The sequence below is a fragment of the Ornithorhynchus anatinus genome, chromosome 9 (genome assembly GCF_004115215.2).
Source record: "Ornithorhynchus anatinus isolate Pmale09 chromosome 9, mOrnAna1.pri.v4, whole genome shotgun sequence".
Lineage (NCBI taxonomy): Eukaryota > Metazoa > Chordata > Mammalia > Monotremata > Ornithorhynchidae > Ornithorhynchus > Ornithorhynchus anatinus.
This window is the reverse complement of record NC_041736.1, coordinates 11,510,303-11,534,492: the sequence shown is the minus strand read 5'-3', so window position 1 is coordinate 11,534,492 and position 24,190 is coordinate 11,510,303. Positions and strand designations below refer to the sequence as shown.

General features: G+C 42.1%; 1 protein-coding gene across 7 annotated transcripts in view; it reads right to left on the bottom strand.

Annotated features, from left to right (window-relative positions):
• The window catches only part of SLC4A10 (solute carrier family 4 member 10), a 209,643-nt gene that overhangs the window by 21,856 nt on the left and 163,597 nt on the right, over window positions 1-24,190 (bottom strand). For all 7 annotated transcript variants that reach the window (XM_016228164.3, XM_007671174.4, XM_007671173.4 and 4 more), the window contains 5 exons: window positions 14,581-14,686; window positions 10,066-10,227; window positions 9,007-9,120; window positions 5,987-6,148; window positions 148-399 (listed from right to left, as the gene is read on the bottom strand). In XM_016228164.3, coding sequence (XP_016083650.1) covers window positions 148-399; window positions 5,987-6,148; window positions 9,007-9,120; window positions 10,066-10,227; window positions 14,581-14,686 — 796 coding nt within the window. The remainder of the gene's footprint in view (window positions 1-147; window positions 400-5,986; window positions 6,149-9,006; window positions 9,121-10,065; window positions 10,228-14,580; window positions 14,687-24,190) is intronic.

Sequence of the window (24,190 nt, the reverse complement as noted above, 5' to 3'; positions counted from 1 at the left end):
ACACTTTTTATTGGTTTGACCTACCTACCAGAAAATAATAAAAAAGTGCCAAACAACATTGAAACACAGTCTCTGCTCTTTAAAAACAAATACTGGAATTCTATGATACAGAATGACTTTCCAACCAGAAAAGAAAATATAATTTACCTTGAGTACGCTGGTCATAAAGACAGATGAGCCCATAAGGACAAAAATCATGAGCCCGGTCACCCTCTGCTCCCGGATGCCAAGAAATTTGGGTTGTTCTCCAGGCGCAGAACATTCTGATTCCAACTTCAGGCTATTCACGTGAGTGATGGACAGGACAGTGGCCGCCACAAACCATGGGAGTCCCATAATGGAACATACACCCAGCATGACCGCCACCATGAGCAAGTCTAGATGGTACCCACATCCTTTCTGTTAGCAAGGGAGAAAAACAAACATGCATGGGATATGTAAAATAGATAGAGCAAAACCAGTAGCTGGACAACCAGGTGGCTAATAAAAGCATTTATTAAGTGCCTTCTGTGTGCAGAGCACTGTATTAAGCACTGGGAAAGAGTAAATGCAAGGTGGTGGGCACTGTCCCTCAAGGGGCTCACGATCTGTGACTGCCTTCTACTACTGCAGGGATTGGGCTAAAAGTTGCCATAAATCACACCTAGATATCAGGTTTGTAAGCATTATATTACATAGTTAGGGGCCATTTTGTACTTAGAGAGGTGCTGTGATTTGAGGTGAGGATCAATAACAAAAGCTCATACCTTCCCACAAAGGGCTTTCTTCCCAGCACAAATATATCCCTGGCTGAGAATCTTGAAATGTTGTCCTTTGATGTCAGAACCCAGGTTATTAGAGCGTTTGTGCCACCATCGACATTGTTCATGGGCAGCTACAGTGTGCAAGCCCTGAACCACATCATCACAAAGTCACTTCATGCCCTGGGTATTAAAAGCTTTGCCTTCTGCCCCAAAATTATTGGATGTTCACCGCCACTGGTACTGAGAGCTCAAGGGCAAAGTGGTAAATGGCTGGGAAAAAGACCCTCAAGACCCCGAGGACATGGCAGGGGCTGCGAGAGAGAACTGCATGTTGTCGACTCTCAGATGGCCCCACCCAATGGGTGGATAAATTGTGATTCAGGTATGGCCCCCCTCCCTAACACCTTTCACCAGCAGTAAACTCATGAAAAAAAATGTCAAAATAGAAAGGGAAAAGGAATCCATCTTGTTCAGAGCAATAGTCAAGTCGTGAGTTTGATATAGATCAGCTGAAAAGGAGCAAGCACCATTAGATTTTAACTGTAGTTTTGTGGGAGCTCAATGCAGCTCTACTGGTAACATCTGTTGCCATGATGGCTTTAAGAACCAGCTGCAGGTGGCAGGAAACACGAAGCCCAAGGCTTGACTTTCCCAAACTCCTTTCTGTTGAAGGAATGTCAACCTGCACCTTTTTCCTGGTCTAAAGTAAAGCAATGATAAGAAGGATCTGCTTTGATGTTCAACCATAACCTCCCCAAACCTGTTAATATGCTGGTTTCCATTTTTGTCATAAATAGGAATTCTAAGTGGCATTTGGGGAGCTTGATTGCTTTTGCCAACTGTGCCCAGTTTGGCTTGACAGCCTAAAGGCATACTCTCCTTGTGTTGGTGAATAGATCCCGCTTATCGACAGCCAGCAGTACTTACTGAGCCCCAAGCGTTTCTTGGCATTAAGGGTCTGGAGGTCCTGCCACTGAGAAACTGAGTCTAATGGATCAAAAGCACATTTAGAGTCTTTTCTATTGCAAACTAGATGGGATGAGGATGGGTGGGGGGCATTATTGTTAAAAACCAACAAGACAGTTCTTTGAGGAAAAAATGACTTTCTTTCTCAAATTAGATGTCTGACTTTTTCAAATGAAAGCACACAAAGAACCTATTAAAACATCATTTTAATCCAACTATTTTGCACTGATGAGAACATTGGATTTGAAACACATGAAAGGAAATGAACCACTCCAGCAATTCATCCAAATTCAAAGTCCCTTTTCCCTTGCCTTTCAGCTTGTTGTTGGGCAGGGATTGTCTCTATTTGTTGCTGAATTGCACATCCCAAGCGCTTAGTACAGTGCTCTGCACACAATAAGCGCTCAATAAATACGATTGAATGAATGAATGACTTTAAGGCATGCCTTACGTGCCTGGACTTATTGACAAACTAGTAGCTTATGGATTGCCAGTTACAGGCAAATATTGGTCTTCTCAAACACCAGAGAGACCTCTGGTCTTTCTGATACATTGCTGTGGAATTTATTGTCAAACACAGGAAAGGCCAGAGAGCGTCTTCTCCTATCCACATACGAATCAGAGGAAATGGACATATGGGAGGAAAAGGGAGCTTAGCAACAGGTGATGTTACACCAGACCCCACTAAAACCAACATGCAGCAAGACAAGAGGCCAGCCAGAAGAACCATCTGATACCCAGATGCCACTGCTGAAAAAATTCATTCCAAAGCTTGGCAGCAATTTCCTGCATCTGTCAAGTACACCACATGAAAGACTAGAGATTGACATGAAGAACCAGGCTGACAGAGAGGGCAAAAAAGAACCTATCAAATGCCATAATCATCAAGGGAAAGTAGTGCCAGGGCAATGTTTCAAATGCATGTGTTTGCTCGAGTGATCTGGGATGGTTTTGTTGTTGATTAAATCTGTGGCAGAAGAAGCCCTAACTGTCTGCAGATACGTGTAGAGAAGCCTGAGATTGGACTCTGACCAGACTTTCCTCAAAAGGTGATCTATCTGTCCTTGTTCCATCTGCATGCATCCAAGGAGACATTCTCCTAAAGCAATTCAGGGAGGCTTTATCAACAACTCCAGGCACTCCTGCTCTAAGGAGGAAGAGGTATATAGGTTCCATCCTCAAGAAAACAACAACAGAGGAGAAAAACAACTCTAGTACAAAGGCAGAATGTAGAGAGAGAGAAATGGAGATAGAAATATTCTTCAATATCCCTTAATTAAGTGTTGTACGCTACTAGATTGTAAGCCCCTTTTTCAAAATGGTACTTGTTAAGCACTTACTCTATGTGTCAAATACTGAAGTGCTGGTGTTGAAAAGGGTTAATTAATTTGGACAAAATCCCTGACCCGCATGTGGCTCACAGTTCTAGTAGGATGGAGAAGAGGAGAAGTGAGGCATAGAGAAGTTAAGTGACTTTCCCAAGGTTACACAGCAAGCAATTGGCAGGACCAGAATTACAATCCAGGTCTTCTGACTCCCTTACACTAGCCATGTTGCTTTCTTGTGGGTAGGAATAGTTTCTACCAACTCTACTGAATCATACTCTCCCCAGCACCTAATACAATGTTCTGCAAAGAAGAGGCCCTCAATAAATACCAGTTTATTCATTCATTCAATCATATTTATTGAGCACTTACTGTGTGCAGAGCACTGTACTAAGCACTTGGAAAGTACAATTCGGCAGTAGAGAGAGACAATCCCTCCCCACACTGGGCACTGAAATTCTTTCACTTAACATGCTCCACTAGGTTATGGGTCTACCTGAAGATCCTGTGGCCAGCCATTAGTTCATTTTAAATGTTAGTTCTAGTTATGAGGGATTTCTTATTTAATGAACATACTTGCAATGAACTACAGGGTGGCCTAGAAGTCTTGCAAAGCAGTAAAGTGAAATGATGGCTATGTTATTGGGACAGGGTACTTTCTTTTGAAATTTCCCTTTGAAAGAAATTTCCTTTTTTACCCTGCTCTGTACAGGACAAATTTAATGATCAGCACTTAGATAACGTGAATAGAGTCTGTCCCATCTAGAAAAAAATCGATGATTTTGGAACCACAAACCCAGGTCAGACAACAGAGTCCCCTAGAGAACCCTGATGCTTCAGACCTGTCTGAATGACAGTTTTTCAGATCTGTTGTTACTCCATCCCAGGCAGGGACCCTCATTCCCTGGCCACTGCAAAGGCCTCAGAGCAGCACTTAAGTCCAAGCGAAACAACCAGCATCCCCAGTGCCCTGTCAATCAGGCAAACTCATATGCCAATCAGGAAGCACGTTAGGGGGTCTCAGGTTTATTGGCCTCTACAAGATTTGCTAAGGACCTCTGTGTTCAGGAGCTGTGATAGGGCACTTGGGAAACACAAAAAGAACTAAGGTACGGTCCCCGTCCTCGACAATCAAAGAATGACTACAGACATAAATTGGCAAATAGGCCATAATCAAGTCAAGATAAGTAGAGCTTCAAGTAAACATATGAATCTGTAACAAATAAATGGATAAACAGTGCCAATGGAATGAAATGGCCAGAAAGAGGATGTGTAAATTGGGGGATTAGTCCCTTTTCTCGAAAGAGGGGAGAGAGAAGATTCAGTGAAGCTGAGGTGAGTGCACAGTCCAATACTGGGGGAAAGGCAAAAATAATGAATGAGGCACATGAATTTTGAGTCAGTGAGAGAAAAAAAGATCTATCTGGATGATGATAACCTAGGCCTGTCAGTCTTTCAGGCTAATTTGGAACAAATTCCCTAGATGGAAGAATGAGATGCTGTTGGACAAAATAATAGTAACAATTGCGGTGTTTGTTAAGTGCTTACTATGTGCCAAGCACAGTGCTAAACACTGAGGTAGACACAAGATATTCATTTGGGACACAGCCCCTGTCCCACATGGGGCTCACAGTCTAAGTAAAGAGGGAAGGCAGACATAAGGCTGAAATCGGAAGTAATGAAAGTTGTTTGGATATGAGTCTCGTTACTGATTTGCAATTTGGGCCCTCAATTTCAAGATCTCAATCCAGATGTTTGGAGGGCTGCCAAAATGAAATTTGCATCGAAGCCTCTATTCTTGGTTGCTTCTGCCTAAAAATTCATCTGGCACGATAACTCGGGAATCATCCATGGGAGTACAAGCAAAAAGAAAATAAGTCTTATAAATCTTTATCTCCACAGGAGGATATTCAGGGACCAGCAGGAATGGGGTCCAACATCTCCACTCCTAATCACCCCCTGACCTCACAAAAACACTCTCCCAAATCTAAAGAGTGTCATTTAGCACTAATGTCTAGCTCTCTCGGTTAAGGCCCCGACTGCTTCAGATCAAATGGTTTAGCAAAAAATCCTCCTTTTTTCTCCCTGGCACAAATACAGTATATTATAAAGTAGATGACAAGATTTCAATTCCTTTGAAAGCACAAAAAAATACATTTAGATTTCCAGGGTAACTATGTAAATATAACTGGCATCTGGCCAGATTGCAGGAACAAAACAAGTTAGTGCCTGTTCTATTTTTAACAGGATTGCATTAATTTTGTATTTTAATTCACTCAATTTTATTGATTGCAGTTTATCATGTGTAATCGGAAACAATAGCTTTTATACAAAGAACCTTGTAATTAATTGCATATCAGCTGAAAAATTTTGGGTTTTCACTGTTGTAGGATTATATTTAGGATCGTAATTAGGAAATATCCCCATGGTTTTATCAAAAAAAGTGCCAAAATGTTTAACATTAGGAAAAATATATACATGCTTCAGATGCACTGCTGTTGGGCTTTACTTTGCTTGTACAGGATGTGGTACATGACTATAGGGAGAAAAAATTATTTTACCACAACTCAAACAGACGTGCTAAAAGATTCAAGCTTAAAGATTCAAGATTAATCTGCAAAATTCTATAATTCCATTCTTTTGTAACAGAGAACATGGCTCCAAATCCATCTTGAAGGCATTAAATATTTTGAAATTGGGTTTAGAACGCATTTGCCTAGGAGTCAAATTTTTTTTTTTAACTGAGTCAAGTGCTAATAATTCAGTGAAACAGTACATTTCTGCTTAAGGGATTCAGAAATTACACTCCAACAATCCATCCTAGTCCCCCAGTTATCGGGACAGGTTGCAGCTGATGGGAAAATGATGCTTTCTCAGTCGATCCCTCTAAGCAGTCTAATGAGCAATAGTGCGTGAATTATGACAAAATTAGAATGCAGGGGGAAAGCATACCTTTAGTTTGTGTTCTTTCCTGTTGATGATAACAGCTGTGATCTGTTGGTCCATAAAGATGAGAATAGTACAAAGCAAAGCAGGAATTATAGCAGCTATTACTGTCCACCAAGGATTTGGACCCAAAGGGGTAACAAACCAACCACGGTCATCTCTGGTAGGCTATGAATGGAATAGCAAACAGGGTTAGTCACTGGGGAGAAAACTGTTCATGAGAGAATGGTTGCAGGACCTCAGATAAAAACATTACAAACTGTTGGGCTGAGCACAGAAACTGTCTGTAAATGGCATTAAACACTTTCATAATGGCATAAATAGCATAAAGCACTATACTATTCCTCATACAAACTGACCTGTAAGCTGTTCGGCTCATTTAGTTTACCTCTTTCATAAAAATGGTGTGTGTTGGCTTCGTGACACTGACTAATTAAAATAGACCCCAAAAGATCCCTTCCAGCCCCACATTTTGTTTTCTAATATTATGCAGCGGGATAATTATTCTTCTAGGTGTCAGTCAACATCACTTATTGGTAGTTAATGGTTGCAGAGCACTGTGGAAATTATACAAGAAAGCAGAAGACAAGATTCCCTGCCCTTAAAAACCTTGCAATCTAGCAGAGTGAACAAAATTATTGAAATAAATAAGTGTAGAAAACATAGATCGTAAAGAAATGCCAGATTAAAACTTTTCTTCAAGATCTCACCTAACCATGAGAACCTAAGAAATGCCATTCTGGGACCAGAACAATGGACCATCCAGTCAAGAATTCTACCTCTGACAGTGAAAATGAAATTTTGAAGGAACAATGACATGATTGCTCTCACTGATATAATAATAATTACAGTATTTGTTAAGCGCTTACTATGTGCCACACCGTACATATCTATCCTTATGGTTGTGAATATACAGAGAAGCAGCATGACATGGCAGATAGAGAGCATGGGCCTGGAGCTCGGAAGGTCATGGGTTCTAATGCTGGCTCTGCCACTTGTCTGCTGTGTGACCCTGGGCAAATCACTTTACTTCTCTGTGCCTCAGTTACCTCATCTGTAAAATGGGGCTTGAGAATGTGAGCCCCATATGGGACAGGGACTGTGTCTAACTCGATTTGCTTGTATCCACCCCAGCACTTAGTACAGCACCTAACATATAGTAAGCACTTAACAAATACCATCATTATCATCTGCAATACTAACCTTTGCTCTCTGATGACCTCTTCATGGACCTATGAATCTATTGAAACCCTTCTCAAACTACCATCCGTAAAAATGTATCTTTTCATCTATCATGGACCTTCCATCTATGAATTTCTGAAACATTTAAGATTTTCTTTACTTTTTTGAAGCTTTTGAGATTCCCTGTCTTTTCTGAGGAAAAAACTTCCATATACTTCCCCCCTGCTGTATGAAACCAATTCATTCTGCACCTACTACCTTCAAGCTTCATTGGCTGGCCCCTCTCCCTAATGCCATTCGATTTGGTAAACCTTAATTTCTTCATCCCCTTGCTGCAAACTTCACAGCTTAGTATACTTCAAATAATACTCCCTTCCCCTGTGTCTTTCAAGACTGAGGAGGCCAATCTTTTCACATTATTCTCATATGGAATCTGCACAATCATCCTGATCATTTTGGTTGTCCTTTTTTCTCCCTCTCCCAGATTCACTTTCTCCCTGAGTCCTTCCCAGGTTAATTCCCCCCTTACTGGGCCTTCCAGTCACCACTGTCACCCCAAGTGTTTGTTTACTTTAGTGAATTGTATATTAATACATCTTGTCCCAGAACTGATCATCTTTATTTAGCTTTCTGGAACACTGCTGCATAATTTCATCTTCTTGAATGTCCTATATTTGTGAAAATTCTAGATTCCCTATTAGATTTGAGTAATTTATTGAGTACCCACTTAGGGAGGTGAACTGGACTCGGTGCTTGGGAAGTACAGAATAAAAGAGTAAAACTTTCCTGCACACAAGGACCTTATAGTCTAACAAGGTAGGCAAGCAGGAAAATATTTACAACTAGAGAGACCAAAAATAAAGCGGGCATAGATACGTGAGTACTAAGGGAGGTGTAAATAAGTTCGTGATTGCTAGAGTTGGTTGAAATGATAATATGGCTCAGTGAATAGGGAAATGAATCCAAAAAGCTTGTTGGAGGAGGTGGGAATTAAGGAGGGGTTTGAATGTGAGAAGAGCTGTGGTCTGTCTGATGTGAAAAAGGAAGAAGTTCTCAGCTGGAGGGAAAAGCATGAACATGGGGATGTAGGCAAGAGAGTCAAGCATGAGGTACAGCTAAAAGATTGGTGAGGAATGAAGACAGCAACATGGGGAATAGCAGAAGAGAGCACATAGTATGATGGGGTCAGATGGTGGACAGCTTTGAAGAGGTCATTCGATATTTTCACTTTTTCAATCCTCCAGTGAGCCAGCACAGTGTTCTGTACATGATGGGTACTCAATAAATACTGAATCAATGAATGAAACTTACACATCACCTGTGAAGCGCTGACTAAAGTTAAGGCTTCACGGAGGATTCTTGAGCAGTGCTTTGAAGTGAAATGGGCACCATATGACTCAGAGTTAAGGAGGTAGAAGGTCACTTCAGGGTTGGGGGGAAAGGCATTAGCAAAGGCTCAGGCAGTGACAGGAAAGAGTAGGCGTGCAGAGGATAGCAAGCAGGTTTACTTGCCTTAAGGAAACAACATTAGTCCGTGGGTACAGGAGAACTGTCAGATAAGGAGGTGCTACTAGATGAAGGTCCGAGATGTACATGATTAGAGATTTTTTAGAAATTTAATGAAAGAGGCAACCAGAAGCCAATTTTTAATGATAGGCTTGTAAATTGGAAACTCCATCATTAATTTCTTTAATTGTGCAAGAGAGCAGGGAGATAACAGATTATCTCAAATAGACAATTCAAAAATCAAGATAGACTGTGACTGTGTTCTGTAGGCAGCACTTAGTATCTACCTCAGCACTAGCACCTGTTAAGCATTTAATAAACACTATAGGATTACTTACCTTGAAAACACTTGGAACCTGCAGCTTAGGAGATGGAATCCCAATGGCATAGTCAATTAGAACCATAGACAGAATGGTAAGAAAGACGGCAAAGTCACTCACTATAGATCGCACCTAGAAATATTAAACAATATGTTATTTGGTAGAGAATGTAAAAATACAGCCACACAAAGAAAGGACAATCAATATTCCTGGCTCACAGAATTAATCTCCTTTATGGCTCAGTGCCACAGAGTTACAATGATAAGGGCTCAATTCAATCCATACAGGGTGATGAAAAGTGGAGCAAACGTGTGAGAATGTTACATTCCAAAATCCTGGTGTGGCCAAACCTGAATGCAGACTTTTCCCAAAGACACAGGCAGATACACATGTTCAGAGTTCGCAGGATCAAATATTTAGACAATTAGCAGCTGTTGGAGCATAGCTGCAATGATGGTTATTTACACATTTAAGCTTCCAAACATGTATGTCGAACAAGGACTGTGGGCATTGGAATCAGGCCTATCTGCAGTGCCAGGGTTTCCCCTTGACATTATAGTTGCTCAGGGAAATAATCTTGAAATTATTATAAAATTATCATAGTCCAACCTTTGTCTACAAAACTAAACTAACTTTCTGACATGTTAACACCACTGCTGACAAATGTCATTAACCCCCGGGGACCTGAGGGCCTGGAAAGGCTAATGCGAGACCTCTGATCCTGACTGCATTCTGCACATTCAAAAATTGGCCTTTACTATGAATATAAAAAACCTATACAGGCTAGGGAAAGACTAGTTCTAGCTTGATCCTCATTATTAATCTAGGGTGATGCTGATAGCAACTTTTTTTTTTGCTAAGTTCAAGTGGGATCCTAGAAGATGACAGCTCTCATGGGAATGCAGTGTTCCAGTGATCCAACGTCCTCAGTTACAATCACTGCTTCTACTCATGGCTCTGGTGGGGGCAACTCGCTCCAACACTGAGCTCAACTATTCTTCTTTGGATAGCACGGAGATATATGGCTCCAGTGTTCACTGAATGTCGACATTTTGTTATGAAATGTGGCCCGGGTACCTTGGTTGGGAAATATCGGCTAGTCTTGAACTGCTTCAGCATGGATGAGAGGGTCACCGTAGAGAAGAACAAGATCACGGACCAAAACAGAACATCTGGAACGTATGGGCCGTGATGCCCACAGGCTCTGCCAATGTACTCGCCATGCAATGACTTGCACTCCTGCCAAAGGGAACATAAAAACGCACAGAAAATTGAAGCACCTCTCATCAACACCTACACCCAAGGTATCTTGATAAGGATTCTTATGGCAAATGCTTTTTGATACAAATCTCAAAATGCCTTGTGAACGAGATGAAGAAATGCTGTTTTCTAGTGGGCGCAAAAAAATGAAGCCTGGAGAAATCAGTGACCTTGCAGCAATCTTGTGGGTTTATCGTTGGCTTCTATATTCCCTTCTGGGAGTTGAAACAACGTGAACAAAATGGAATCAGTACCGAGCCCAACGTGGGACAAGGACTGTGCCTGACATCATCTTTTATCTATCCCAGTGCTTCTTCAACGGTTGGCAGGTGTTTAGCACGCAACAAAGACCACAATTATTATTAAACTCAGTTAAACATCAGATTACATGCTTCTTGAGGGCAGGAGTTTTTGCTTCTATTGAACACTCCCAGTGCTTAGGACAGTGCTCTGCACTCAGAAAGTGCTCAAGAGAGCACTGATTGATTCAAGGAGGCATTCGAGGACACACCTCTATCGCACCTATAAGGCAGTAGGACAGCAGCATATGAATATTCATGAGTATGAGAAGACGTGCAAAAAGATAGAAAGAGGAATAAGCCAGCTTGTGCTCAGAGTAATGTCTAGCAGAAGGAAAAGGAAAACTGAGGCTGAAGTTCGCGAAAAAGTTCATGAAAATAATGCGACGAGAAGTATTATTTGGGGTTGAAAATCTCGAAAATGAAAGAGTAGCTGTCCCAAACTTGAAGCACCTTGACTGATACTGGGAAAGTGAAAGACGGGATATCTGGAACAATTCTGTTGTACTAGTATTGACAATTGGCTCGGTGAAAAAAGCACGGGCCTGGGAGTCAGAAGTCATGGGTTCGAATCCCGGCCCTGCCACTTGTCAGCTGTGTGACTGTGGGCAAGTCGCTTCACTACTCTGTGCCTCAATTACCTCATCTGTAAAATGGGGGGTGAAGACTGTGAGCCTCAAGTGGGACAACCTGATGACCCTGTATCTACCCCAGCGCTTAGAACAGTGCTCTGCACACTGTTCTAATAGCAACAAATACCAACACTATTATTATTATGATGATTGTGACCTTTGCTTTCTCTTTGTAGGGTTTCTGTGACTTCACAATGTTAGGCTAGTTAATGTCGGCACCACAAGGTGGCAGCAGAGGCCACAGAATTGTTCTCGAATCAAAACCGTGTGTGGGAAGAAATCACTGTCCTTTTCAGCTTGGGGTTTTTTTCTATTTTGCTTCAGTGTCTTGGGATTTTCAGTAATATTTGAACTAACTGCACTTTTGTTAAAAATTAGGAAATGAACAACTTAAGGACAGCTGTCGTTTCTGACATAAAATGTGAACCCAATTAGGCTCGTGGTCCAAATTCGGCAATTTAGATGGAAATAGGGAACTGTGAGCAGAACTGATCTGATGGCTTTGTACTCTCCAACTTGCAGTGGAGGAGCCACTAAAATGATCTCAGTTATTACTGCGCTGTTAGCCCTAGCATAGCTGCCACATTTAAAAATGCAATTGTTTAGGCAAAGAATGTATAACACCTGATGATAATTTCATCGAAAATATCAATTAATTTGATTTATTACGTTGGTGGCCGCACCAAAATTATGGGCGGCTACCCAAATCAAACTCACTGTTTTGAATCGAAAGCTAAATGTTATTAATGATCAGCTGAGTTTGTGAAAGAGCAGGACAAGCACTGTGGCCTAGTGGATAGAGCATGTGCCTGGGAGTCAGACGGACCTGGGTTATTCAGTGGGTTAGTATGGCGTTCTGCACCCACTGAGTGCTCATTAAATAATGGACTGACTGATTGATTCATGCTAAGGGAGTTGTTGCAATACACAGACAGTCCTGAGGTTTAACCAAAATGCAGCCTGGCTTCAAACCCCACTGAATGACCCAAAGGGCCATCCCAGCACTGAGAAACAGTAGGCTTCTCCCACCCCAGGGCTCAACTGGTCCCAGTGCTTCTCCCTTAGGATGGAAGTTTACAGACTGGATGGAGCTGGGAAATGTGTTCTCGCCTGGCCCGCCTCCTTCCAGTCCTGAGCACTGTACTAAGCACTTGAGAGATTGCAGTGGAGTTGTTGGTGGTAATCATCAAGATAATTGTGGAATTTTTGAAGCTCTTACTATGTGCCAAGCACTGTACTAAGCACTGGGGGTAGACACAAGATAATCAGGTCCCACATAGGGCTCACAGTCTAAGCAGGAGGGAGAACTGGCACTGAATCTGCATTTTGCAGATGAGAGAACTGAGGCCCAGAGAAGTTAAGTGGCCCTTCCAGTTCTGGTTACAGGTGCTAGGAATGAGTCCTAGCAGCAAACACTGGAAGAGGGTGTGCCTGCCTCACCCATAATGTGATAATAATGATAATAAATAGTGGCTTTTGTTAAGTGCTTCCTAGATATCATGCATATTACTAAGCTTTGGGGTTGATTCATTATAAACAGATTGGACATAATCCCTGTCCCACATGGTACTCACAGTTTAATAGGGAGAGAGAACAGCTACTTAAACCCCCATTTTCGTAGAAGAGGAAAATGAGGCCCAGAGAAGTTAAGTGACTTGCCCAAGGTCCCGCAGCAGGCAAGTGATAGAGCTGGGATTAGAACCCAGGCCCTCTGACTCCCAGGCCCATGGTCTTTCCACTGGGTCCTGTTGCTTCTCAATCATCTTTTATTACTGGCACGGCTAAGGCTTCCTGAAAGCAACAGCCCAGTGGGTGTGAAATACAGGCAGAATGTGTCTGGCTCTACAGTGGCCAAGTTGGCCGCTGTTCCACGAACTAGGGACGGACTCGAGAGTCTCAGGTGGCTCCTTGCTGTTTCCTGCAGCCTCGTTGTGAGTGAATCTTCCCTCAGCGCGGGAAGCAGCACAACAGGCTTCTCCCCGACAAGCAGTTCCGGTTGCCTGCTGGGTTGAGGCAGCCCTCTGGTTTAAGATACAGTCCTGAGAGCTCTACTGCTGTCAAGCCGTGCAGGCCCTCAATTAAAGCCAAAGCACCAAACCTGAAGGAAGCAAGGGCTCTGTCTGATCCGGCTTCTATTCCGGGAATCCGTGCAGTGCCTGAATGCATAGTAAGCACTTCAATACCACAATCATTATTGTTATTATCACAGCAGCAGGTGGGAACAGGGCCTTAGGCATACACTTCCCTGGCTTCAAAAACAAAAATGAGGTTGGCACCAAATGCACATACCCTCAGCCAGACTGTTGGGAAGCAGAGAAGGAGAAAGCGGAACAGCTTTCGGGACAGAGGGAAGTGAGGTTTAAAATAATCGGCAGCATCCCAAAATGTCAGAAACTGAGCCGGCAGTAAACCCTGAGCACGTTGGATGCCCAAGGAACTGATAGGCCAGCCCACTCTCACTCTCAGTGCCGGGCTGCAATGGCTTCCAGTAATAATCGTGGCATTTAAATGCTTACTGTGCACCAGGCACTGTTCTAAGTGCTGGGGTAGATACAAGGTAATTGGTTTGGATACAGTCCATGTCCCACATTGGGCTCACAGTCTTAATCCCCATTTTACAAATTAGGTAAACTGAGGCAAGGAGAAGTTCAGTGACTTGCCCAAGATCACACAACGGACAAATGAGTGGCAGAGCTGGGATTAGAATCCAGATCCTCTGACTCCCAAGCCTGTATTCTATCCACTGGACAGGGAGACTTTCAATTCTCCCCCATTTAAATCCCTACCCTAAAAGTGTGTCTCCTGCTCTTCACCTCCCCCGATATTCCACCGAAACAAGTGAACAGCATACCGCCATTAATGAAAGTCAAAATCCCCAACTAGCTGCTGCCCAGAAACACCTTATAAGAATGCTGAAAACCAGTCTTCTGTGGCTAAATTGAGAGGTTAGGAAGTCACCCCTCCCGACAGTGTAACATGCACAGCTGGAGGAGTGTTTTACGGCATAAATGAAAGCTTATAGATTCTTTCCACAAATGGCAGCTTTGGTTTTGCCATCTGGTAGAATTTAGGTCAAATCCAATGTTGTCATTTAATGTGTTCTGACAATCTCAGTCATATACCCTGGTTGTTTATATGGAAATTTCATTTCAGAGCAATTCACCACGGGCTGTCTCCAGCTTTCCATATGAGCAACTAAATGGTAAGGTTTATCTCAGAGTTCTTTACACAGAGACTCATGCAGCCAAACAGGTGACTCCTCCTGAAACTCTTTTAACATTTATCTTATGACATGCATGATTTAAATTAAATATTCATAGACAGAGTAACGGTTTTCACATTATAAGAGACCCAAGGAGATAAAATTCATGCACTTGTTTATCTTTCAGTGTTTCACTTACTGACAAAGTTAAGTTTTCCCATGATATGTCCGAAGCAGAGACATTGTGGTCACTCCAAGCCTTCAAGGTATTATTGCTAGGATTGTGGGGTTCCACACAGTTACATCTGAAAAGGCAAAACAATGTTTGTTTTTTTTTACTCATACATTTTAACAATCAGAGTCTAAAATGGACCCGAGATCACCAACAGATGACCCCCACAGGCCTTAGAAGTCTGCAAGACCAGAAACCCAAGATCATCACCCCTGCCCTGACCGGCCCAGACCAAGTCTGTGACCTGATGGGAACAGATCTAGCCTGACTCAGACCAAGTAATGGCCTGTCGGCACCAGGCCCAGCCTGACCGGGGCCCACTTCTCAGTGGAAGATTAGGCTTGAGGCTGCTTGGGCCTGTGTGGCAATGACCATGCCCTAAGTTATACATATGGGGCAGAGAGACTGGAGGGGGCTCTGTTGCAAATATGTGGTACATTCATTCATACATGCAGCCAGCACTACCTGCTACCCTAAAACCCCTCTTTAGTCCACAGACCCCCAAAATGGGGATGGAGGAAGCAGAAGGCAGGGCCAAGCACCTCATGTGACACAGCTCTTTTCTGTTGCCCAGGGCCAACCAGACTCAGTGGGCTGGTCATGCTTCAAGACTGAAGGCCAGTCCAGACCATGAGTAACTAAAGGCATGCAGTTTTGTGCTGCTTCTCCTTCATACTGCTCCCAGGCAACTTAGGGCAGCTCCCTTATAATAATGATGGCATTTGTTAAACACTTACTATGAGCCAAGCACTGTTACAACGTAATACAAGGTAATCAGGATGTCCCACGTGGGTCTCACAATCTTAATCTCCATTTTACAGATGAGGTAACTGAGGCACAGAGAAGTTAAATGGTTTGTCCAAGGTCACACAGCAGACAAGTGGTGGAGCTGGGATTAGAACGCACATCCTCTGACTTCCAAGCCCATGCTCTTTCCACTAAGCCACGCTGCTATTCATCAGCTGCTAGTCCAAATCTCCCCTGCATCATTATATGCTTGATAACCATGAGAAATATCACTTCCCCTCACCCTTTGATCCAAAAAATTACGAAAAATGGACAGAATTCCAAATGGTTTTATTTGGTCAGCCTCCAATCTAGCTATTAAGGAAGATGAGTTATTGAAATGCATGTTCCTCGTACTGCTGCTGACTTCCTCTTTTCTACAGATGAACAACCCTTAAGCTGCCTGAGCCTTCCCTTCTGCATCTTTTATTCCCCTTAAGGATTTTGTTATTCTCTCTTCCCCCATCCCCACAGCACTTACGTACACATCCACCTGTAATATATTTTAATATATGCTCTCCCTTGTAAGATACTGGTGGGCAAGGACCGTCCTAACCTACTCTTTTGTATTGTATTCTTCCAAGTACCTGGTACAGTGATCTGCCCAATTAAGCATTTGTTTTTGTTAAGTGCTTGTTACACGCCAAGCTCTGTACTAAGTACTGGCATAGATACAAGTTAATCAGGTTGGACACAGTCCCTGTCCCACAGTGGGCTCACAGCCTTAATCCCCATTTTACAGATGAGGGAACTGACGTATAGATAAGTGAAGTGACTTGCTTCATACAGCAGACAAGTGGCAGACCTGGGTTTAGAACGCAGGTCCTTCTGACTCTCAGGCCCATATTCTATCTACGAGGCCATGCTGCTTCTTTCAATAAACACTCAATAAAACCAGTGATTGACTGATTTTTCTGGGCTGCCTGGGATGACATTAAACAGCTCACTGAAGATGATTCTATGGTGTCTTTCTGCCAAAGGATTTTGACAGAAGGCTATACACTGAATTTTTCCCAAATCAAGAAAACAATCAATTCATCATATTTACTGAATACTTACTGTATGCAGAACACTGTACCAAGTGATTAGGAGAGCACTGTACTATGTGATTACCATAAAAGAGTACCGTAAAACAGAATTGGTAGACATGTTCCCTGCCCATAACAAGCTTACAGTTTAGAGGGCTGTATGTGTCTACAACTGGAGGAAAGGTTATTGTCCATTTCAGACAGCATTCTGAGCTCCTAATAGAAGATACGCTAAGTGGAACAATCAGAAAATATGACAAAGTTCTTCTTCACTGCCTTCCCTCAATGCCACTTCACTCTGTCCTAAAATATACAACTTTGGGCAGGAATACATGAAGGATGTTTCTGTGTTAACTTCATCCCGAACTTTGTTTTGAGCACAATATAAAGCATTTGTTGAGGCTGACTGGTAAGGAACCGCTCATCTTTACCATGAAATGTTCCAAAAGAATGCAATGAAAAGTTTCAGCCCAGGAGTAGCTGTGCATGCAATTTTCTGTCAAGTGTGTAAATGGAAAAACTAAAGTGAAACCCCTACTGCTGACAACCATATAGTGGGGGATATTTTATGCCTTTAAATGCCATATTTGCCTAACATTACACTCCACTGCTCTTTACCGCCAGAGCTCAGACAGCACCTTAACAACCTCTAAGTTACACTAATGGCTTCATGGTGATTTGATAAGTATTGTAATTAAATGTCTCCATTTGGGAGAAACTGCTTTTACTTAAAGACATAATGGACAAGCTCTGCTATCATACCAGAGCTGATTGCTTATGTTCTTTCCTGGAAGAGATAATGTGGTAGAACAGCTGGAGTTTTACCCCTTCTCATTGATCTCAGTTCCTTAGATAGGAGCTTTAGTAATACTAGTGATCATATTTATTAAATAGAACGATGCCTAGAACACCTTTTTCCATTTGGGTTACTTGTTTGCCATCATGGCTAATTTCAGCAATTCCTCTTGAAGGTGGACAATTGGCGGTTGGCTTATTTTCAAACCTCTTTCCTGATGAAAGCAAGTCCCTTCAAAAAACTGCAGCAAGATAGGTGCCGCACAACATGTAATCAAGTTGTCAAACTTCAGCCATGTTTGAGATTAATTCAATCACATGGTATTTCAGTGCTAATGTGAGCCTGATGGTGTAGAAGACAGACCTTGCACCTGCCCTTTTATAGACGACGAGCTTGTGAACTGTAGACAAATGTCTTAGAATTTTTAAATGTTCACACCCCATCTCCTTCCCTACATACCCTGGTCCAGAGGGAGCTTTAAGAACAAAGGGATGGGTTGGCATGAGCCATCTTTATGGAAGATTACTCCTTCTTCCTTTCACTAATAAAAAGGCATTCCATCTGGGCCACTGTGTCCATTCTTGAAAAGCATCATGGCCTAGAAGAAAGAGCATGGGCCTAGGAATCAGAGGACCTGGGTTCTAATCCCCGCTCTATACTGTCTACTGTGTGACTTTGAGCAAGTCACAACTTATCTGGGCCTCAGTTACCTCATATGCAAAATGGGGATTAAGACTGTGAGCCCTATATGGATAGGACAGGGACTGTGTCCAACCCAATTATCTTCTATCTACCCCAATACTTAGTAAAGTATCTGGCACATAATTGGCCCTTAACAAATACCATAAAAAAGTAAAGGAATGGGAATATAATTGTGAAAAGAAAGTCATGGATCTGAAGTTCCATTTAGGTTTCTATTCTTACTAAAAAGGTGCTAGAGTGGTCAGATTTGGGGTTTGGGCTAAACTGGGAAACCAGAAAGACCGGAAGGCAGAGGTGGGTTGGGGAGATTGGTAAAATGCCTAGTACAGTTTGTTTAGGAGACAAGAGTTGAAGAGCTCTCTGGTGGTGGCGAAGGCAGCAAGTGCCTTAAAAAAAAAATCCCCCCTCCACTGATCTTTTCTTAGTTTTTGGTTTTGGCTGTCCTGAGGTCTAGGAGTTCTAACAGAAAAAAAAAATAAGCTCTATGTTTTAAAATGTCTGTAACTGCATAACTCATTATGATTAAGGATTAGGATTTTCTAGCAAGAATACCCTAACACCCAAACTCTCTGCCTGTATTTTCTCATTTAGAGTTCCCTCATCTGGGGATTAAATACCTGTTCTCTCTCCCTCCTAGACTGCAAATCCTATGAGGGGCAGGGACTGAGTCTCATCTGATTATTATGCATCTACTTCCCCAGGGCTTAGGACAGTGCTCGCCACATAGTAAGCATTTAACAAATTCCACTTAGCATAGTATGTGCTCAACAAATACTATTATTACTATTGTTGTTGAAGTACCTGCAAAGTTCATAGTAGGATACCTGGGCCACCTGGATTTCTTTGATTGTCTTCAGGATAGTGCATTTTTCAAGGATTTCTGTCTGGCTAAATTAGTGATGCTGTTTTATGGATGGTGTTCACAGGCTGGGTGTTATTTGTGTTTGTACTTACATTATGGGCAAGTGGAGCTCTGTTATGGTCATACACTTGCCTCTTGGTCCACAAGTCGAATTTTGGATGGTTTGGGAGGTCTTAAATCCATTAATCCAGAAGAATTTCACAAATTCCGGAGTACCCCTAGCCATCTTCTGAGGGCATCCTGCCTTTGAGGTAATTGTTAAAATGGTGGCCTGGGCTCCTCTGAAGTTAATGCTGTGCTCTTTATCCTGAAAGCATTCTGCCAGAGTGATGCTATAATCTGGTTTCCTTTTTTGAGTTTGTGTCCTTACTGTTGGAAAATATGTATTTTTTTGTGAAATGAAGGGGTCTCACCGAACTGTAACTGGGAGTTTCTTCCTAGACTTTTACAAAGCCCAGAAATCCACCCATAATATATCCGTCAGCCCACCAGGCAAGATTGAATGACAAGTCATCCAGCAGTGCACATCAAAACAATGGGCCCACAGGGATGCTGCACTGAGCTAAAGGGTTTTCAGCTAGAATTAACTGTGAACACACCACTTGTGAACACCAGCTTCAGGACAGAATCCCAGCTTGTTGGGAATAGATTAGAACAGAGGTAGGCATGCAGTAATGTGTGTGCAGAAGCATATACACATATCTGTAGATGTGTGCTCTACATATGTAGTTATCCTATGGATTTGCAGATGAGTATTGATGGTTTTTTAAGGTATTTGTTAAGCGCTATGTGCCATGTGCTGGGGTAGATACAAGCTAATCAGGTTGGACACAGTCTGTCCCATATGGGGCTCACAGTCTTAATCCCCATTTTACAGATGAGGTAACTGAGGCACAGAGAAGTTAAGTGATTTGCCCAAGATTACATAGCAAACAAGGGGCAGAGCTGGGATTAGCTGAGTGAGCCTGCATCTAGGTGTCAGTGTTATCGAGCCATTTTCTTGCACAGAGGGCCCATGAAAATGTAATATGGCAACTTTTCTAGCCTTTGCCAATCACGATGTGTATAACATTCTGAAAGACCAATTTGGTGTAAGAGGACAGATGGAGAGGGTGGCGGGGTGGGGGGGAGTTCCTACGTGCTTGTGGGAGTGAAGTAGTAGGTGAGACAATAAGCTGGGGAAGTGAGAGATTAGTTAAGGGAAGACTTCCTTGAGGAGATGTGATTTTTTTAAGGCTTGCAAGATGGGCAGATAGTGGTCTTTGAAGGGGGAGGGAAATCCAGACAGGAATAGGAGTGGAGCACAAGCAAGAGGTTGACAATGAGAGAGAGACACCATCTGCAGAAATTTTTCAAAATGTCTTTTCTTGTAGAAGTATGGCAAAAAACAAAAACAAATACAAACCTGATTTGGAAACAGTGAGAGTGAAAAATGGTATGGGTGAATTAATCAGAATCTGGAGGCTTGAATTCTATAGAATTATGCTCTACACACAAAATATATTCCCTGAGGATGAAAGATGAAATCCTCCATCACTGTGTTCCATTTTGATCGCCTCATTAAGAAAAGAGAATACAAGAAATGGGGAAAGTGAAGCCAGGTTTAGTCACAGGAGTGACACAAGGATCTTTAAGGAATTTTTTTTTCCAAGGAAGGGTAGTGAGTTTACTTTTAGAAGTGAAGAGGGAACAGGAAGTGGATAAAATTCATAAATCAGTGGGCGAGCAAACCTGATTCAGCCACTAAGCATGGGGTGAAGTTGCACTGTGGATATGTTTCAAGCCCCTTGTAGTAGTCCTAGGAAAAGGAAGAATACTGTGATTCATAATGATTACTGAAAACTTAGTTCAGGATAAAATGAACTTTATCAACTTCTTCTGAGGCCCAAACTGCCTTTGAGATGTGATGCACTTTTTTCAGAGGGAAGCATCCAGAACATGAGTAGGGCTGCACAAACAACTGTCACTATAATCAATTCCTCTGCATAGGTTCTCGGTTCTGACATCTCAGTACTAAAACTCATCTGGCATTCTTGATGGGACAGTATTGTTATCTTACAGAAATTAACTATGCAGGGTGAGTACTTTAATAGTTTAGTCAGTGCTCCTGTGTAAAGCCTTTACTTGGTTTGGTTTGGTTTGAGGCCCACCTGATAGTTTATTGTGTCTTGTTCTTGTGACCTTTCCCCCACTAATGAGTGTATATTTGTTGTCATGGTAATTCTCTCCTCACATTTACCACTCTAGCTACCATCCATTTCCAAGGACAGTTTTATGAGAATTCTCTGTACTCCATTGTGATTTATTAGAATGAGGACTTTGAATTAGGCCAGACTCATATAATCACCTCCATATAGAGATATGTAGGCTCAAATTTTCTATTTTCATGCCTAAAAATGAAGGGCAGAATATTACAGAAATAGCATGTGGTAATGTAAGGACAACCGTTTAGTCTTCTTGCCCTTGGTATCCTTTATTAAAGTCGTAACTGCTAATATTGTCCTAAGGAAATATTAATAATATCTCAATTCTTGGACAATTGCACCAGTGCCCTCTTGTCATGGTGATGAATCTTTATTATTTCCCTTGACACTGTAATATGTACCTTATTTTACCGGCTTCCTGCCTTTCTTGGTCTTGATATGAATTTAAAATGAGTAGAACTTTCTAATTCCTAATGATGGCTAAATATACCATGAAAATATGTTAATCTCTTCAATGCAAAGTAAAAATGATTTAATGTCATATAGTCTTAGAGTTCACGTTGAACTTCTGTAATATACTATCTATTAAAGTTTAGGTAAATGAAAGACTTGAAAGATTGAAGACAGATAGTCTTATATAGGGAATTCCTATTCATATAGAAACATTAGGCTTGGGTGTTTGAATTCAGTTGCAGAGTGGAGAGTGTTGTACTGTATTAAATCTCCACCAAAGTTCTGTTGTACTCTTTGCAGAAAATATCAATAGATAAAAGAGGGGTTTAGGTGACTTTATGGGCCAAAAACCCCTAATGGGTTCCTAGGGGAAAAAGGTAGGGATGTTAGGGATCCAGCCAGATCCAAGAGGACGGGCATCCAGAATGGCAGCCATCATACCAGCTCTCCAAGCATCCGGAGACATGTCGAGACAGAATACTAGGAGCAGACACAGCTTATGGTCTAATCAAACCAAGGTTATTCCTAACACATATTTGGTCAAAAATATTGCCTGGGTGAATGTTTAAAACCATCCCTTTCTCTGTCTGGTACCATAAATCTTAGAAACAAAACTGAATAACGGCAGGGATGGTCCTATGTAAAGCAGGTCCTATGCATGAGTAAGGAACAAGTACAAAGTAGGGATGAGCTAGGGATACCGAATTAAATCAGGCACAGATCCAGTGTATGAGCCTGCTGGTACAAGCAATACACAAGATCATATTACCTCCGTAAATGTGTCCCCAGATGGATACCGCCTCTCTCTCCCATGCCTAATCCTGAAAAGGCCTACTGCTTTGCAGCACTAATTTTATACACTTAAAGTAGCCTCAGGCTTCTCAGTCAGATAAGTACCAGGTCTGCAGGTTTAAGAAAATTCCAAGATGTGGGAGGCACCTGTGGACAATACGTTCTGATCCCTAATGCTCTTAAAAGAAACAAATGACCAGTTTGATTGAATACAAGTACCTTAAGATATGCAGCACAGTAGGTTCACCGGTAAAGAAAGAAGTACTACAGAAAATACAGCTCATACAAGTCTCTCTCAGCCCATGAGCACAGAGTAAATATGGGGATGGATTCTCCTTAGCAACCAGAAGAGAGAACAAGCAGATAAACCAGAAGGCAGTAATACCTTGGCCCACATTAGGCACTTAGTGTGCTGAAGGTAATGTGAATTCTATAGTAGAGTGGGCATTTCTCCCTTCCCAGAATAGCCCTTGGCTGCCTGACTTGGTAACTGTGCCAGCAGTAGGGAGCAGAGTCACCCCTGCCCACCTTGGATTCACTTCGATTGTTGTTTTTTTGAAGAGTTTTTGGTTTGTGTCTTGTCTGGTTGTTTTCAAAAGTTCCTGGTTCATAGCCACCATTTCCATTCTGTGGTGGCTGTCAGAACGGTAGCATGTGGAATATCTTGTGATTCTTGCTGGGATAGGGAATTACCTATATGGGTTTTGGCCCACCAACCTTTGAAGCTCTGGAAATCTTCCTCTAATTTTGTTCTTACTATCAAAGAAAACTAATTATTCTAGTCAAAGCTACTCTGTGGGGCAACGTCATCCCAAGCCACCCTTGCACTTACGTGCTACGATTTATTTAGTCCCTGTAATTTTTCACTTAGGTCTTCTTTCATTCATTTTAGACATAAACTTTTTTATGGTATTTGTTAAGCCCTTACTATGTGCTAGGCACTGAATGAAGCACTGGGGCAGATAAAAGATAACTGGGTTGTGCACAGTTCCTCACATAGGGCTCACAGTCTTAACCCCCATTTTACAGATGAGATAACCAAGACATAGAGAAGTTAAATGACTTGCCCTAGGCCACATAGCAGACACACGGTGGAGCCAGAATTAGAACCCAGATCCCAGGCACCCGTGCTCTTTCCAATAGGCAACACAGATTCTCATTGTCTTGACATGGTTTTTGACATAGTCTCTTTTAACAGGTGAATCTATGCATTTCCTCCACCCCGCATGAATATATACAATATGTGATCCCTTCTCCTGCAATAGACTCTAAGCTTCTGGAAGGCAGGGAGCAGGCCTTTTCTTCATATAATTCTTTCCAAAACACCTAATATTGGGCTCTGCATACAATAGATTATTTACCGAATAATACTCCATAAATCATTTTCAACCATTTGAGCAATGCATTTTTAAGGAGCTCTACGCTGGCTTTATGAAAAGAATACTCCCGGAAATAGTTTCAGTTAAACTGTAGTGGAAGCTCACCTGTGAAAGATTTCCAGAGTCTCCAAGCACCTTCTTTCAGAAAGACCAAATACAGGAGAAATATAGAAAACTGACTTATGTAACACGATGGCAGGAAAATTTTTGGATTTCAAACTGGCGTAATGGAACTCTTTCCTCTGGGTTTTAATGGAGTCAGATTGCTCCACAAGACTCAGCCCTAAAAACTCAGCAATGTCTAAAACAGATTATCATGTTTCCAGGAGGGACAAGATCTTCGTTCTTAAAAAGAGGAAATCTAACAAGTTTGCATTAGAAAATAGATTTGCACTGACTCATTGCTCTTCCTTTCCTTGTGCACTCAGCCATCTGTACTCTGCCTGGACTTTGGACGTTGGTCCTTCTAAGAGCTAACTCTACTCTTCAGGGAAGCCATTCCTGAAGGATGAGGCACTCACTCTAAAGACAGCCTTACTCTAATGGGCAAAGGAACTTTATTCTGCCAATGTGAA